This window comes from Gymnoscopelus microlampas (assembly GCF_963454915.1).
Source record: "Gymnoscopelus microlampas genome assembly, chromosome: 12".
Classification (NCBI taxonomy): Eukaryota; Metazoa; Chordata; class Actinopteri; order Myctophiformes; family Myctophidae; genus Gymnoscopelus; species Gymnoscopelus microlampas.
In genome coordinates, this window is record NC_139949.1 from 28588460 (window position 1) to 28605756 (window position 17297).

Below are 17297 nucleotides of genomic sequence, written 5' to 3' on the forward strand. Positions count from 1 at the left end.
TATTGGACAACATTTAGCGCACCGTTTGACTGTATTTGAAGAGGGATAACGTCATCTCTTCATTCGAAGCAGAGGTCGTGGTTACAGCGTGCCAAGCTGTCTGTTTCGTTAGTGTGCGATATCCTGAAATGTCAAGCAACGCTAGCAGAACTGCGTGGATGTGAATGTCGTTGCCGAGCATCACAGCGGGCAGTCCGAGCTGCAGGGACGAGGCACAGAGCTCTGTCAGTGCTGACACTGTGACGCTAGGAGTTGTGCCAACCGACTAATTAATTCCCTCTTTATTTGCGAGCAGGAAAACAATGGGTAGCAATGAGAGGGGCCGGTATGGGGTGTCACACAGGGGGCCGCTGTGACTAACTGCTCAGCCTGCTGATGGCAGCCTCATTAATGCAGGGGTCTGGGCCAACACTCTCCATCACAGAGGCCTAATGCCTGCCCCGGAATAAATGCCGGGGTAAGCAAACACAGACAAATGAACATGTGCGCATGCACGCAGGAACACACACACACACACACACACACACACACACACACACACACACACACACAAGAGGATGGACTTAACCTGTCAAAGGCAGGTAATGATTAATGGCCTGATTGTAAATGGCATTGTCACATCCAATGACATCGAGGCAGATAGAATAAAAACACAGCCCTTAGAACACAACAAGAATGGCTAGATATTGCTGGGATTAGAAGGCAGATTATTCTTCTTACTCAATCAAAAATAACATTTTTAAGTTGTGAGACCACAGTATGCAATTTCAACGTATTTTGAAATTATGGCAGAGCATCCTCGCTCCGCTACTCTCTCAGATGAACACAGCTGAATGATCAATTAGAAGGTTTATCTCTGGCTTTTAGACAGACTTACGTGACAACCTGTCCTGGGGTGGGCTTTGTGGAACAAGAGGATTCGAGATTCACACAACATTTGAAAAGTGATATGGAGTAGGGGGGGATTAGTACACATTAGCGACTGACTAATCAAAGCACAGCAGTTCTGCATTATCAAGCGATCGATAAAGATCTTTGAGACCGACGTGAACAGATTTTGCAGGCTATACTCCCTGTTCATTCCTTAACGGTTTGATATTCCAAAATCGAACCAAGCAAACTAAACCAAAGCACTACACAATGTGACGCTAATACAAGTAGGTCACATGATAAATTTACCAGTTAATTTAATGAGTTTATGAGAAGAAAATGAATGGACCATTAGTCTTTCCGTGATATGGACCAAGCTTGGTTTAGCAGAAAATCCATCATGGCAGAAACAATGAATCATAAGATTTATGCATCTATGATTATAAGTGAAATCAAGTCCAGAGTTATGTGCTTTTTGTAAAAGCTGAACATTTGGAAGTGGGTTGTTAATTCTAAACGTGAAATGATAGGGATACTGTATTTTTGCACACTCAAAGGGAAGAAAAGAAATACGCAGAGAAAGATCTGCACGCCAAGTACCGAGTAGTGAAGTTTCGAGCAAGAAGGAAACCGTAGTTCGTAGCGCCATTGTTAAAGTCCTCCATAAAGAGCTCGCTGAATAGCAGCTGGGCCTAACCAAATTTACTGTAAGTGAGTTGTAACAAGTTCCTGTTACACAACCCATGTTGTTCTTTGCTATTTTACATTGTATGAATGTATTTATTGTTGATAATATTTTTCTGTACGTCTCTGCTAACACCCCGCCCCCCCCTTCCCCCCATGCTTATGGAAGCATGTGCAGCTTATTAGTATTTCGACCTGCACCTGCAACCTGCATCAGTACAGCATCAAGGGAGGGTTAATGAGGAAGAAAGTGAGGTTTGAAGGGGGGTTGCCAGTGTAGGATGCTGGTGGCACTAAACACATCATCTCTTACATCTCTGGCTAAGCACGTTCCCAGGGAGGGAAACAGTCTGGCCATGCTTTAATTACCCAACAGCTAGCAGGCTTCTCTTATTAAAACAACTTTTCACTGGACACAATTGAACCATTTTCACCCTGGCATCCCTATTTTGGTCATGTCATTATAGGTGATTTTTTTCCCCCCAAACATTTCCAAACATTAAGAAAAGGGGGAAAAAAGAACAGATCTACAAGCTCACAGGGCATTACAATATGACACGTTGAGAGCTTGTAGATAGGCTATTCTTGACTCTTAAAGAAATACATTAAAAAAGCGGTTAAACAGTGGGTGCCAGTAGCTTCAAGCTGCTCTAAAAGACACTTTTCACACAGGGGCAGGAAATTGGATCTGAGACTTCAGTGTCAAATTAGACGTGTGATTTCAGATTTATACAAAAAGGCACATCTTCCTCCTTTCTGCAGCCTTTCATACTGTCTGAGCAGAACCCCTTCCACACAGCAGTGCATACTTAAATACTGTACTGTATGTACAGTAAATAATAAAATGAAAATCAGCGCTCACTTAATGCTAGAAAGAAAATGCTATTAGTAAATGCTTCATGTCTCCACACTGCACTAAGGGCCACTTCCAGGTACTTCTGTCATCCTTCCCAGAGGACAAACTATTTTTCTGTGCTCGAGTGTTTCGTTGTGTAGCTGATCCATTCCTTCAACAGCCCTTACAATTTCACAGTCATCATCTGTTAAACACCCCCCCCCCCCCCCCCAATGATAAATAAAGCAGCTGCCCCGGCCTTGCCTCTGACAGTGACCTGCAAGCTCGTAACTTTAAATGACTCTCCTCCTGTGCACATATCCACCCCGAGGTGAGGAGGCAGAGCAAAGCGAGGCGATCTGGAGCACCGGGTGAGAACAGAGTGAGAGGAAACTGCACAAGAGACAAGATTCTGCAATGCAAGACTCAGCATGAGAACACACCGGGTAGCTGCAAGGATAGCGCTCTTCTCAAGGCACATGGGAAATACAAATTGAAGCTAATTATGTGAACTCCTTGCCCTAAGCCCTTTTCTTCCTTTGGGAATGTCAAGTCTAGTGAATAAGGATTTCATATGATTACTAGTCCATGAATCTCACCCAAAAGCAGACTGATACAGTACATCTCTTATGAGCCGTTTAAATTATCCTTTCATTGTAATACCAGTCATCAAAAAGTGTGACTACCTACCCTCCTTCAAAACCGCCATAAAAGAGCACCTGTCACCTGCAATCTGGAACTGGACCTAGACAAGTCTCCTAGCTTAACAAAAGAAATGACACTTCTGTGTTAATTTAACTATAATTTACACTCTCAGAGTTAAGTCAAGAGGGAGGATGAGGTCTGCAGCATGTACGTAAGGGAAGCTAAGAGACTAATGGATGTTACATTACAGTTTTGGTAGGGCCAGACCTCCAGGGGACAGATGGCCGCGACACAGCAACATGCATAGGATTGTAGAAGTCCTGGGGATGAGTCACAGTGACTGGACAAAAAGCATAGAGGGAGGTGACCCGAGGACATATGGATATTCTCATAGTTTAGTTTAGTTTTGCTGTGGCGCTCTTGATAAAAATGATACTGTGCAAATGAAATACATCCCCCTACGGCTTTTGATGTAACACAGTGCCTGCTACTAATACTTCCAAGAGCAGATACAAAGGAGAGCCACTGTGTTGAGAATGAGGGGGGAACGAAGCAGCAGTGGGAAGAAACTAATGTTGGCGGGGGGGGGGGGGGGGGGGCTGCTGTGCTGTGTGATTCACGTTCAGTCAACGAAACGAAATGTCAGGTGGGAAATAAAAACCTTGAATCAAAGTGCAGTTGTATGGTACACTAGGACAATACAATAGGACTAGCTGATGGCTGTGCCATGTCACTGGCCTCCCTGGGTGAGCCAACATACGCTGGCACTTAGCACACTTCCTCACACTCGCTGATCTCCTGGGGGTAGACTGATTACTGTGATTCTGAAATTACACAGTCTTGATGAGTTAGAGAGAACATTTTGCAAAAAAAAAAAGAGAACTGCAAAAGTGGGTCAGGCAGGGAGCTGAGATTCCACAGTGGAGGGGAGATAGGCGAGAGAGAAGATGAGATGCAGGATAATTCCCCTAGCCATCTACTGTATGAGGCTGGGCACTGGGCAGGCCTTAGGAACGATCACTGATGCACATGTGAATGTTCACGCATAATGCAGTGTAGATAAATACATACATAACACTGATACTTTTATTCAAAAGGCACAATTATCTGCCCTATATGAATACCAATAAAACAATTATCTAAGGTTATAGGCATTTGAAAGGAAAAGGCAAGGCAAAACAGAGGAATATTCATATGTATACTATGAAGGCTAGAAAACGAGAAAGCTCTTTAAATTATGCCATCAAATTGAACAATACAATAGTTTACTCTACACAGATGTGCCATTATTTCCACTAACCAATTTGTCATGTATTTGCCTAATCAGAGACAGAAACCCTAATTGTCCAGTGTTATGGTGATAAATAGTTGATACTAGGTTATATTAGGTTTTGTACAGTGCAGCAACACTATTAACCATTACAAATAATGACATTTTGGCAAATAACCGATTAATTTCAATTCAAATCATAGGAGCTTTATTGGCATGAGAAAACATATGTTTACATTGCCAAAGCAAGTGTCAAAATATAATAAAAACAACCGAAAATGGGGAAAGGATATACAGTTGGAGGGGGTGCAGCATTGTGTAAACAGAGCTATGTCACATTGCGTCATTATATACATGTTATATATAGATAAAGCTTTATGAAACAAATAGCAGCAAATAGCAGCATTTTTTCTCAAAACTATTTAAATAGTATACCAAAAAAAGCCTCTGATTTAAAATGCGTTTAGAGGTGTAGAGGTCTACTCGGTACAGATAGTGCGGGACACTCAATGGTTAGTAGTCCTTCATGGGCAAATCGACCAATACCGATATCAATACTGACATTGCAAGATGAGTTTCCAGTAAGGTTTACCTTGCACCTGTTACTGTACAGTAACTGTGATTCGGGGTACAGATGCAGACTTCTAAAAACGGTGCATTCTTATTACCTAATTTAATAGGCATGCTGATTCAGTAATTCACATTTTAGTTCAAACAATGTAAATGCAGTATTTTTCACTTATTATCTTTACATGATTTCCAACTTTTTGACCCTTTTGAAAGCCTCCCCAGAGCAGTCTTCATCATCACCAAATGGTTTTTCAGCTTCACATTCAAACATAAATATAAAATATTGGGTAAAACCAATATATTATTTTGATATTGGTTCAATACAAATCAATTGTGCATCCCTAATAACAAAGCTATAACCATTAACATAACTCTATTGTTCGTCCTTACCAAGGATGTCAGTAGTCATCAGCATCAGTAATCTTAAATGCTTGTGGTTGATTCTCATCTCAAACTAAAAGGAACAGACTAGGCAGATTTACTCAAAAGGATTGTCCACGTCTCACACTAGATTGCAGATTAGTTTGCAGCTTGACTGGCAGACAACACAAACTGAGTACACACCCTAAATGCTCACCGCGGTCAGCAATCAGTCCTAACAGTGACAACATCTGTCCAGACTAGGTTAGATTCACCCTTGCTGTAAAGACTGGATTGTGTGGTCAAACTGGAACAATAATCAGGACAATATTCTTCTAGTACTGTATGTCCCTAACATTTATTATTGCAGGATGGGAACAGAAGAGGGATGGGGTGGGGGATAGGGATACGTGCGTGCATATTATCAGTTCATTCTCATTTCCTTGAGATTGTATTTATCATATCTCAACACTTCTTGCTGTCTCTTTTGGTTGTTACACAGAGATTTGAATAGTAACCAGTTGGCCCATTCGTCTGATGATGTGGAGAGCGCAGCAGGCTTTTCACAGCCTGGTTTGTGTGGGATGGAAACAGTAGCTTGTGTGTGTGTGTGTGTGTGTGTGTGTGTGTGTGTGTGTGTGTGTGTGTGTGTGTGTGTGTGTGTGTGTGTCTGTGTGTGTGTGTGTGTGTGTGTGTGTGTGTGTGTGTGTGTGTGTGTGTGTGTGTGTGTGTGTGTGTGTGTGTGTGTGTGTGTGTGTGTGTGTGTGTGTGTGTGTGTGTGTGTGTGTGTTGTCAGAGCAGGGTACTTACATTTCTGAAGTCCAGTGTTCATCTGCGTGTGTGGGAGAAGCTGGAGGGAGAGGTCACCTGGCCCTGGCAGACAGGCCAGCATTTCACACAGACACTAATGCAACATGGGACACTTGCTTCTCCTCACACTGCAAAGAGAGAGAGGAGGGTTAGAGAGAAGGGAGAGGAAGGTCAGCAATCAGACAGAACTGCAAGGCAGCATTTGGTGCACAGCGATACAGAGGCTGGGTCCAGACTAATGGAACTCTGTGGCGATCCCCGGGGGCCATGGGGGCTGCAGGAGACATCGTTACCTTTCAATTAAAAACTGATTCACACCTGGAAGCGTCAGGTAAGGTGTCATTTGATGCCAATATCAACTTCAATTAAACATCAAACAGCTGAAGTAAAACGGGCAGACTGGCCCCGAGGGCCAGGCAGCTTTCAAATCGACTGCGTCCGCCCCGCCCCGCCTCACATGTTAGGCAGGTTTCTGGACTCTTGCTAGCGGCGCTGTACTCTGCCTCTCCTCCTCTCTACCAGACCATGGCAGCAGGAAATTAATGACTCCTGTACACTCACAAAGAACACGCTCAAGAGGCCCCGGTGCTGACAAGTTAGTAAGTCTCCAATCGATACTACAGTTCCCCTGGACCCCAGGGGAGGCCTTTATTTTGGGGACATCAAACAATGGAGCAGCATGGGGGAACGAATTTAATAAATAAATAAACAAACAGGGCTACAGTTCCAGTAAGTGGCTGCCACTTTGTGCAATAACCTGATGTAATGGGGAGAGAGAAAACAATGTTAGTCACGCTCCACTTGGCTTACCGCTGTATTCAAAACACCACAGATGCTTGCTTAATCAGCACCGAGGAACAAGTCAGGGAGCAAATTAAGTCTACAGAGTCCGCGCCCTCCCTGTATTGCTGCATGGCGTCCGTCCGTACGGAGGTGGGGGGGTGGATGGGGGTGGAGAGCGCGCACGGGAAAACAGCGCCTATGAGAGAGGCAATTACCCACAAAACAACCTTGGCATGCCTGTCTGCCGCAGGGTGATGGCTTAAAAGTGTCTGTCCCCTGCAGAGAAAAAGAGGCAAGTGGAGAAAAGCGCGAGAAAAGAGAGTGGGGGGTGGAAAGACAGAGAGAAAGAGAGGAAGATGAGTGTGGGGGGTGGAAGGAAGGAAAGAGAGAGAGGCGAAGAAGAGAGTGTGTGTGTGTGTGTGTGTGTGTGTGTGTGTGTGTGTGTGTGTGTGTGTGTGTGTGTGTGTGTGTGTGTGTGTGTGTGTGTGTGTGTGTGTGTGTGTGTGTGTGTGTGTGTGTGTGTGTGTGTGTGTGTGCTGGGAGAAGATCAACTTGGTTTAAAAAATAAAATATAACACAAGCTCAAAAAAGGTCAGGATGACAGCTCATTTAAATCCTCCCAGCAAGGAGAAGAAGAGAAGGGGGGGCAACCCTTAATGAAGCTGCCAGTTCCACATAGATACCTGAGAGCTGTGCACCTCGGGGCGCTACTGGGGCAGGGTGCTCAGGGATGTGTGTGTGCGTGTGTGTGTGTGTGTGTGTGTAGAGAAGGGGTGTGTGTGGACGACAGAGACGCAGTCTTGAGACAGATCTGAGGATTTGCTGGTGTTCAACGCTGGTGATGCTGCGTCACCATCTTCCCCTTCCCTCTCCCTCTCTCATCCTCCCCTCTGCTCCTCGCTTCCTGATTTACAGCCTGGGCCGCCATATGGCAGCAATCCCTGCCCTCGATTCAATGTGTCACCATGCATTAACTTTAATTGGCCTGATATGTTATTCTTTTCCCCCTGGCCTTGGGAAGGATTTTAGGTACATAGCGCCTTGATGTCAGCAGGCGACATTTCCAGCTCCCACTCATTTATCAGGGCGCCAAGATTTCTCACAAAGATAACAGCCATCTCTTTGACAACAGGCAGGTTTCAGGTGGCGGAAAAAACTAAATATCAAATACTAAAGCCTTTTAGCTAAAGGGCTTCAAAGACGGCGCAGTGGCAGGAGAGTAAATTGATGTAATAAAAAAGAACCCTGCTACTTTATTTGTTATGAGAATACCCACATCAACATCGCTGCAAGCACAAAAAGCCAACAGGCCATCCACCCGCACCCCCCCCCCCGCCCCCTTCGCTCTCCCCCACAGCGCCACTGAATGTCAGAAAACTGGGGAGTGCGACGGCAAAGGTCAGTCTATGGTAATGCCCCAGCTGACACTGCTGCTGCCTCACAGTGGAGCGAGGGAGAAGGTAGAAGCAGACAGACTGTAGCCTGATGTCCACCGACTCTGCTGCCAACAACACTGCATCCCTCTCTGCCACAGGGACTTCAAATATACATCACACGCCACACTCTGGTGCTTTCTACAGAGGCAGCACACACACATACACACACACACGCACACACACAATTTGTATACAGAGAAGTAAGACAGCAGCTCCTGCCTGGCAGTGGATGCCCAATCAGGGAATGAGCCTCCTAAGGTCAGAGATGCCACTCCGTAGGTTGCTGTGTGAGTATCCAGCTGGTCCGTGTTGCCGACTTCTGCTGGGTCCTAATTGTTCTCGGGAGTGCCAGGCAAGTTTTTTTTTCTAGATTGGTCTGACCAGAGCTTGATTCTCTAGTCAACCAGTCTGGCATGTGTCAATCCCAACAGCTTACTAAGCATGATGTGAAGACGAAAGCCTGTTCCTGAGTGGAAATGTCTACGGGGCAACCCTGAGCCAGCTGGGCAGGCACACTGAACATGGGAGGGATTGGCCCAGTGGAGTTAAGCCAGGCGTCTCACACTATCAACCCCACGCAGACAGACACACCACGGGGTTCACAGGGTATTAGGGGCCCCCGTGACTCGGCAAGTCTCCACCTGCTACTTATAGAAAGCATCCTAGAAGTGTGTGAATAACTGAGTGGCTTTCTTTCTAGACGAATAAAGGCGAGCAGACAAAACAGGACTTGAGCTGCAGTGATGCGCATGGCGGCTTGTGTCATGTGTCAAATTGCTCCCATAAAAGCTGACCTATATTTTCCTCAAATATCCCTCACAGGGAAGAAGGAGAGGAAAAGAAAGCCGTCTGAAGGGAAGAAGAAGAAGAATAAAGGAAAAAGAAGTAAGAAGAGTGCAAGCCACTTAGCAAATTATATCAGTCAACTACATTTGCGTGCTTCTTATTTTGGTCAATATCCTTCCTGTCAGCTGCAATCAGCATTTTCTTTTTGGTAAGTGTGGAAAAGCATAGGAAAGGAAAACAACAAGAAAAACACTAACCACTAATGTGAGAGAAACACAGAGGAGCCAGCATCAAAAATAAGCTAATTAAATGGATGCACACAAGGAGAAAAGGTGAAAGAGTCTGTTTGGTTGTTGGTTGAATATTAGAGCCCTTTCTCATCCAATTAAGTACAAGCAATTAGGAGAACCAAGTCACCATGTTGTACATTGCCTGTGCTAATGGCTGATGGAGAATGGAGCTAAAGTGAAAGCAAGGCTGCTGTTATTTAATTGCATGTTTACCCCCAGGTTATGGGTCTGAAATAGAACCAAGGGAAAAAAAATCTTGCAGGAGGAATTCAATGCAAGTCCAGTGTGTTGATTCTCCCAGGGACAGAGAGAGCGAAATTACTTTTCTTTGCGAACTTAGAGCGTCTGAATGGGAGGTAAAGAAATAAAAGGAACATGGAGGAGGGGAATAGCTTTTTTTTACCCTTGAATTCCAAGCCAAGCCAGAGTGTGCTGTCAAAAGCAAGGGAAGAAAAAGCCTTGGTTCTTGTGCACATTAGTCAGAAGTGACTGTTCACATCAGTGTGGCCGTCATTAGCCCATCAGGCATTTTTGTTTAGTTTTACAAACAGCAGAGACGGAACAGAATTTGCTGAAGAGCTCATTCTGTTGCTATAGAGGACCTACAGGCATAAGTCAGGCCACCGCGGCCAGTTCACGTTCTCACACAACAGATCCTGATGACTCCAGCATATCCTGAGGTGTGTGGGGCAGGCGGTACACACACACACAAAACAGAGACCTCTGATCAACCTGGAATGCAATCTCACACAAAAGCAGAGTGGTTGTGTGTGAGAGATGGCTAGATAAAGGGTGGAGTGTGATAAAGGAGAGGAGTCGAGTCAGTCGACACACACACACACACACACACACACACACACACACACACACACACACACACACACACACACACACACACACACACACACACACACACACACACACACACACACACACACACACACACACACACACACACACACACACACACACACACACTTTGGACAGTAGAACAGTGGTTTCCAAACATGCAAGACAGAGGGTGTCAGGAATAAATATGTCAAACATTGAAACTGTAGCAGTAGTGAGGAGGCGAGCACTCTCCTTTAGAGCAAGTGAGGGGGAAAGGGAAACCATTACTGTATGAATGCTGGGAAAGCAACTGATGAAAAACTGACAGCTCCCTGAGGTAAAACAGTGGAGGTGATTGGAGAAAGTAGGGTGCATAAGTCCACACTTCGATAGGCCAAGTCTTTGTCAAAGTTTCAGATACAAGACGTCTGCTTCTTCATGATTAGGTCAGCAGCAGCATAACATTAAAAAAGAAAGAGAAATAAAAAAAATGAGTAAACACGTACAGGGCCTCTATTCAGACAGTGGCTTCATTCTTCCTCTCGTCTAAAAATCAGTGGCTGTGAGCACAAACAGTGGCTGCGAATATCACTGTTGCATGTCCATGGCTCCACACCCAAGGGAGATGACAGTAGAAATTGGAGTGTGTGTGTGACGTGTGTGTGTGGGGGGACTACTAGTGTAGTGTTCAGGCTTGGGCTTCTATCTCTGCCCGTTAGCCGGGAGGTGGGCCATGACATCATCATCATTATTCTCCCATGCTCTTACGGCCAAGGGAAGATCCAACTTAAGTCTCAGGCCATTCTTCAAGTCTGGATCATTTCCCCACAAACAAACACAATGTGACCTATAAACGTGGGAGGCAGGCTGAAGTGACTGCAGCGATGTGAAGTCTGGCCGGGGTCTGAAGAGAATGACCGACAGTACTGGGGGTGGGGGGGTTGCTGGATGCCAAATGCCAGGCCCCCTCCCTTACTGTGTATCATTTGACAGGCGTATTTACAACTAATAGAAGATGAAGTGTAGACAGCATTCCAACACAGAAGGAGATCCAAAGTCAGGGGTGCCAGTCCGGTTATTTATTTATCTGACGCAAATCCATCCAGAGTGTCAGGTGCTGGACACGCCTCACTGAGGAATAAGCCAGCCCTCTGTCATACATGACAGTCCTAAACCACTGGGGTCTGAGGGTGGTGGGCTGACATGGAGTAAAGAACAGAATACTGTACAGTACATTTGTTGTTGTTTTTTTACATGAAAACCCACATTTGATTTAGTCTCCCCCTCTTACTACACCACCCCTAATTCTGATTAACACAAGCAACAATTCAAATTAATCAGAGGCTGTCCTGAAACCATCCACAGCAATGGTCTGGTGCTAGGCCATTACTCACTCTGCAGTGCAATTAAAAGAGAGTACCTCTTGGCAGTTGAGCTTGAAGCACTCTGAAACTGCTGAAACATAGCCTGGTGAATTGGGTATGACAGATGACAGCAGCGGGGAGGCACAGTGGCACACAGGAGTGCACGAAAACACCACAGAAGAGACTCTTTATCTTCTGCGGAAACTTGAGCCCCCGTGCCAGCCATCAGATCGTGATGAGAACTCGGAGACAGCGTTGGCGCATATGAGAGCAGTGCTGATCCTTTCATGTCCACGTCAGTTGCCACATCAATGTTATCTTCTACCTTATCAAAAGGACACAACAACGTGCTGGGTCACATTCTGCTGTGTCAGAGATGCCACACTGTGGTATTTGGTACAGCACTGTGCAACCACCAGGGATTGCATTTACCACTAACAGTACTGTGTGCGTTGCTGTTTTTGATCTCATCTGTGGACTAAATGGTTGTATTCTGGTAAGCTCCTAGAGTCTCCCCTTAATTAACACTACACTGCAAAATCCCGAGTGTTAATTTAACACAGGGTGTAAAAGTTGGCCCGTAAGGGTCAAGTTCCAAGGATTTTACAGTGTAGTGTTTCGTGAAGACTTAAATGAGTGCCTATATTCAATAGCCACTAATAATTGCTAGCTGAACGGATATCTAAGCAAGCATGGAAATGCCTGCAATGCTAACGGCCAATATTGCTCAAAAGATCAGCTGTGTCCAACCGTTAAGTGCTAAGCTGGGGACATGGGAATTGTGGTCTTGGCTCTTGTTGTCTTTCTCTCTGGTCCTAGAAAATGTAGGGATTTCTGACAACTGCTCTCTCAAGTTGTTTGTGGTGTTGAAACACGCTTATATTTCACGTATCTGTGATACATGCCGGCTCAGAGGCATAAAGAAAGAAACACAAACACAGCCTGTGACTGACTGATTTACAGAAAAGATATTCCACACAAGAAAAGAACAATCAATCAATCTTGTGAATGGATTCCATGCTGTAAAAGCAGAACAGAAGATTCTACGCTTCTACGATCAATCAATGTGAACCCAAAATCTTCAATGACAAACATTTATCTATAATTGGGAAATCTAAGAAGTGAAAAGGTAGGCCTTTCATTCTAATAGTTTGGATAGTTTTGTTGGATAAGCATATACAATTAAAAGGTGGTGACAAATAGGATTCAACCAATATATTGGTCAGCGGACTGTATTCTTTTTAACACATTGCCTGCCTAAGACGTATATATACGTCATTTAGAAATCAGCTGTTGCCTGCCAATGACGTATATATACGTCTTTGGAAAAAAGGGGAAAAAAAAAAATTTTTTTCAAAAAAAAAATTTTTTTTTTTTTTTTGCATTTTTTTATAATTTCAACCCTTGTCGAATTATGAACAGATTAGGAGCTAAAAATGTTCGAAGATTTGCTGCTCCATTCACTTCAATGTTAAAATTCAAACGGACAAACAATTCACTTTGTTTTTTGGTTTAAAACTACTGCTTTTGAGCTATATTGAAACATCAACCAAACATGTCAACGAGGTCAAAATGACCTCGTTGACATTTGTGAAACCACACCTGAATCTCATCTGTGATTAGAAACCATCTGGGGATCAATCATACTGGAGGAAATAAATCTGTGGCTACGCGAACAGGTACCAAAAACATGGCAAAACCCTGGCAGGCAACAGCTAAAAATCTGAAAAAACTCTGGCAGGCAATGTGTTAATATCGGATGTCTCAATGTCCATGTCTGCCCTCAATGTTATGAATAGCTCCGATAAGGAGCATACTCTGGTGACAGTGTCAATGAATGTAAAAGGAGAGATTGCTTTTGTAAACAATTTTGTTTACTTTCAACCAAGAAATCAGATGTATAGTAAGTGTTAAATATTTCATTTAATAAAAAGAAAATATGCCATAGACAATATTATACACATTTTGGCTACGTATGTTTGTGTATGAAGATTTTATACTGTTTAATACCAATGAAACATTTTGAGAGTAGGTTTTAGGGCAATTTGCAGTATTACTTTGATCAACAACAATTGCTCTCGGGTAATGATATATTTTCACAGGATTTTTTTACATGAAGACATTAAATAAAAGCAGAAAATATCACCTATCTATCAGCAGCTTCCCATCGGCATCAGCCTTCAAAGAAACGTACAAGTTGAACCTTAGCGACAAATTAATCACAGGGCCGAATCTTCAGTAGTGATCAGTTGGCCGAAGTGTCCATTGTCCGGGAGTCCTTAAGGGGTTCCAGGGGGTCTCCAGCAAAATAAGGAAAAGTTTAAATACTTAGTCATACCATGGAACTTTTTCAATTAAACAAAAGTTATTTTTGATAATCTTTCACACATAAATGTGTTTTTCGCAATTTCTCTAAACAATAAACATTATTAAACACTATTTTTATCCGCAAGTGCCTAAATGACGTAGGCACCAGAAATGTACCTGAAATGTATTCATTTATGTATGTATTTATGCTAGGACCCTGCAGCATTCCTTTTTGAGCGTTCCTTCCATATAGACAAACGCTGTAATGACAACGGAGCAACGACAGATGTCACCAAAAAAGACAACTAATGAGAATGTTACACAGTATGACTTTAAGCCCCGTTAAGGTTTTTGACTATTTAAAAAAAAATATATATATATATATATATTGATAAATGTTGAAAGATCTTTTCTTATGGGGGTCCCTGGCACAACATATTTTCAAATAGGGGTCCACGGCCATCTACATAACAATTTGGGGGTCCCTGACATGAAAATGTTTGAGAATCACTGATCTAACTAACACCAGCCTGCACAGAGGTCCGTTCTGTCCAATATACTGTGTGAGGCAACCACAGCTTTTCCACAGTTAGAGGGGAAATGACTGCATGTGTGGAGAGCTAGAGCGCGGCAGTATTGTTCCAGCTGGCGGAAAATAGGGAAATGAAGATGGAGTGGTTTGATTCCATTTGTGAGCAGGTGCATCCATTTTGTGCTCTTCCCCACGCCCACCTCGCTGCACTCAGTCAAGCGCTTATCAGAAATTGGACACCCCAGTGACAAATTGAGCCTGCGATTAAAGGGAGAAAGAGGGAAGCTTTGTTAAGTGCTACTGATTGGGATCCTAGGCTGTCCTCACATAGGAATCAGTGTGTGTGTGTGTGTGTGTGTGTGTGTGTGTGTGTGTGTGTGTGTGTGTGTGTGTGTGTGTGTGTGTGTGTGTGTGTGTGTGTGTGTGTGTGTGTGTGTGTGTGTGTGTGTGTGTGTGTGTGTATACTTGGTACAGCGCCAACAGCAGAGCTGACACCACCACCTCCTTTTCCATTCTCCCTCTCTCCAGGTGTTCCCACGGCTTACATTTCTGCTCTGAGCACTCGGCAAACAAATCCAAATCAATGCAGCTGTTCCTCCCTCCGAGCACGCCACACACACACACCTACACAGGAAAACATAAATCCACACTAATACCTTCCAATGATTCTCCCCTGCTGGAATAATGACCTCCCATAGCACTGCCAGAACCTTCGTATTGACATGTGCATAGTGTTTAAAAGAGAGGGAAAAGTGTGTGTGTGTGTGTGTGTGTGTGTGTGTGTGTGTGTGTGTGTGTGTGTGTGTGTGTGTGTGTGTGTGTGTGTGTGTGTGTGTGTGTGTGTGTGTGTGTGTGTGTGTGTGTGTGTGTGTGTGTGTGTGTGTGTGTGTGTCTGTCTGTTCCAACTAGACCTGTGTTATTGACCCAGCATTAACCAGCCCTGGCCTGTTTGTGAGCGCGGCTGGCCTCAGCAGTGGTGTGGTGTGTCAGACAGGGCTGATTTAGGAGAAGGGTCAGAGCAGCTCTGCTAGGCAGAACTGTGGAGTGCTGACCCTCACAAATCATCCTAAAAGGGCTTAACGCACCAAAAAACAGCCACCAGTGTTGCACAGGCTCGGCGCTGAGAGATTTATCAACCATGCCATTATACTAACTAGCCTCTCTTTCTCACACAAACACATCCATAAATACATACATTAGACATGCAGAGAAGGACACCTAAATGTAATGAGATATGCCATGTTCCTGTTTTAGCCTGCACTGTACACAGAGTGGGTTTTGGAGGATTGGTAGTCCTCAGAAATATATCCTGTAATTCTGCATCACTGCTCAAAACAGAAAAGAGTAGAAACAAAGTACATGTTAAACCACTGAATTTAAGGATTTACATGTTAATGTCACAGCGCCGTTACTTCACAATTTATCTATGAAAACTGACGGACACGGCTTTCAAAACCTGAGCTGGGTTTGTCGCCGAGATTGCATGTTGCTCTGTTGTGATGGTCATACCTCTGATTTCATGTTAAGACACTTTAAATGTCTGAAGAACTGAGAACAATAACTGCCCCACAGAGTAAAATCCACCTTACAGTTACCTTTTGATTTCTACCTCTATGATGTACCTACTCAGTACCAGCCAATCATTTCTATTCCTCATCATTGTGAGGTTGGTAAGGTCAGCCGCTCCATGGCAGCTCTGACATTCAGCGTGGACTACAGTGAGACCCAGAGATCCCCTCTCACATCAACACACCAGCCTGGGAATAAAAGAGCCCTTTCTCTCCTGGACTGGGCTGTGTGAGGTGTCTGTCGCCACGGGCAAAGAAAGCACAAGGCATTTTCAAGCTCCCCTTCATCTCCTATGTGTGTGTGAGAGACCCCTCCACCCCCGGCTCATTCCTGAACAGAGACCGGCTTCTAGCCCCTGAACAGCCACTCGATGTGTCTGACAGGGAGTCAGACAAACACAGGCCCGGCATGGCAAACATCTCACCCCTGTGTCTGCATGGGAACATCTGGCCTTCTTAAGGCTCATGGCCCCTGTCAGAGCAGACCACACCACACCCAGTCTGACTGTCAGCCTGCATACCTACAATGTATCTAGGCATACAGTTTATCTTTGTGCACAAAGATCCCCAGTACATTAACGGGACAGACCCTTCTCACAGCCGTTTTGAGGGGTAAACACAGCTGAAGGTAATAACATAAATCGTTTAATGTAGGCGTTACTGTGTGTGCTGAGCATGGACAGCTCCTGTACTGTTAACTATGCTGGCACACAGAAACACCTAAAAGAAACACGCCCACAAAAATGTCATTACCTATTAAGCTGCATTTACCCGTCAAAATGGCTTCTGCGAAAAGGGTCGATTGGTGGTGTTTTTCCAGCCCATATCCTACCCATAGGGCCATATCAGAGCAATAGAGTTAGCCCAGTTGATCAGAATCCACTTCCCTATCTCCCTCTCCTGCTTATATCAACCTGCCCTCTCTACAGATCTCTCCTCCAGCTGTCCAATGATTAAAGACTGATGAGGTACGCTCAAAGGTCTATGCCATTGAACACAACATTAATGCACCCAGCAGCAAATTTTTTGCCATCGACCCCCCTGTTCCCTGCAATAAAGACAGAGCCATCAATCAGGCTGAGATAGCCGACACTAGACACGGGCTGATGAAGTAGGGGACTTTGGAAGCTAATGACGAATGGATCTCTCTCAGATATGGCCAAAGTCTACTATAGCACCCAGACAAGGACACTTGACCTTTAGCAAAACCCTGAACCATTTTCCACCTTCATCCTGCAATGCAAAATGGAGGCAATAGAACACTAATGCACCGTTGCAAATGTATGGTCAGACCACGACTGTATTCGAGCCGCCCGGAGCCCAGTTGACAACCACTGCGCCTTGACCAGTCCTGTT

The 17297-nt window shown here is 44.5% G+C and overlaps 1 protein-coding gene across 1 annotated transcript in view; it reads right to left on the minus strand.

Annotated features, from left to right (window-relative positions):
• Positions 1-17297, minus strand: part of fam222ba (family with sequence similarity 222 member Ba) — a 31709-nt gene that overhangs the window by 4930 nt on the left and 9482 nt on the right. Inside the window, exon 2 of the mRNA XM_084074523.1 lies at positions 6045-6172. Coding sequence (XP_083930649.1) covers positions 6045-6126 — 82 coding nt within the window. The 5' untranslated portion in view covers positions 6127-6172. The remainder of the gene's footprint in view (positions 1-6044; positions 6173-17297) is intronic.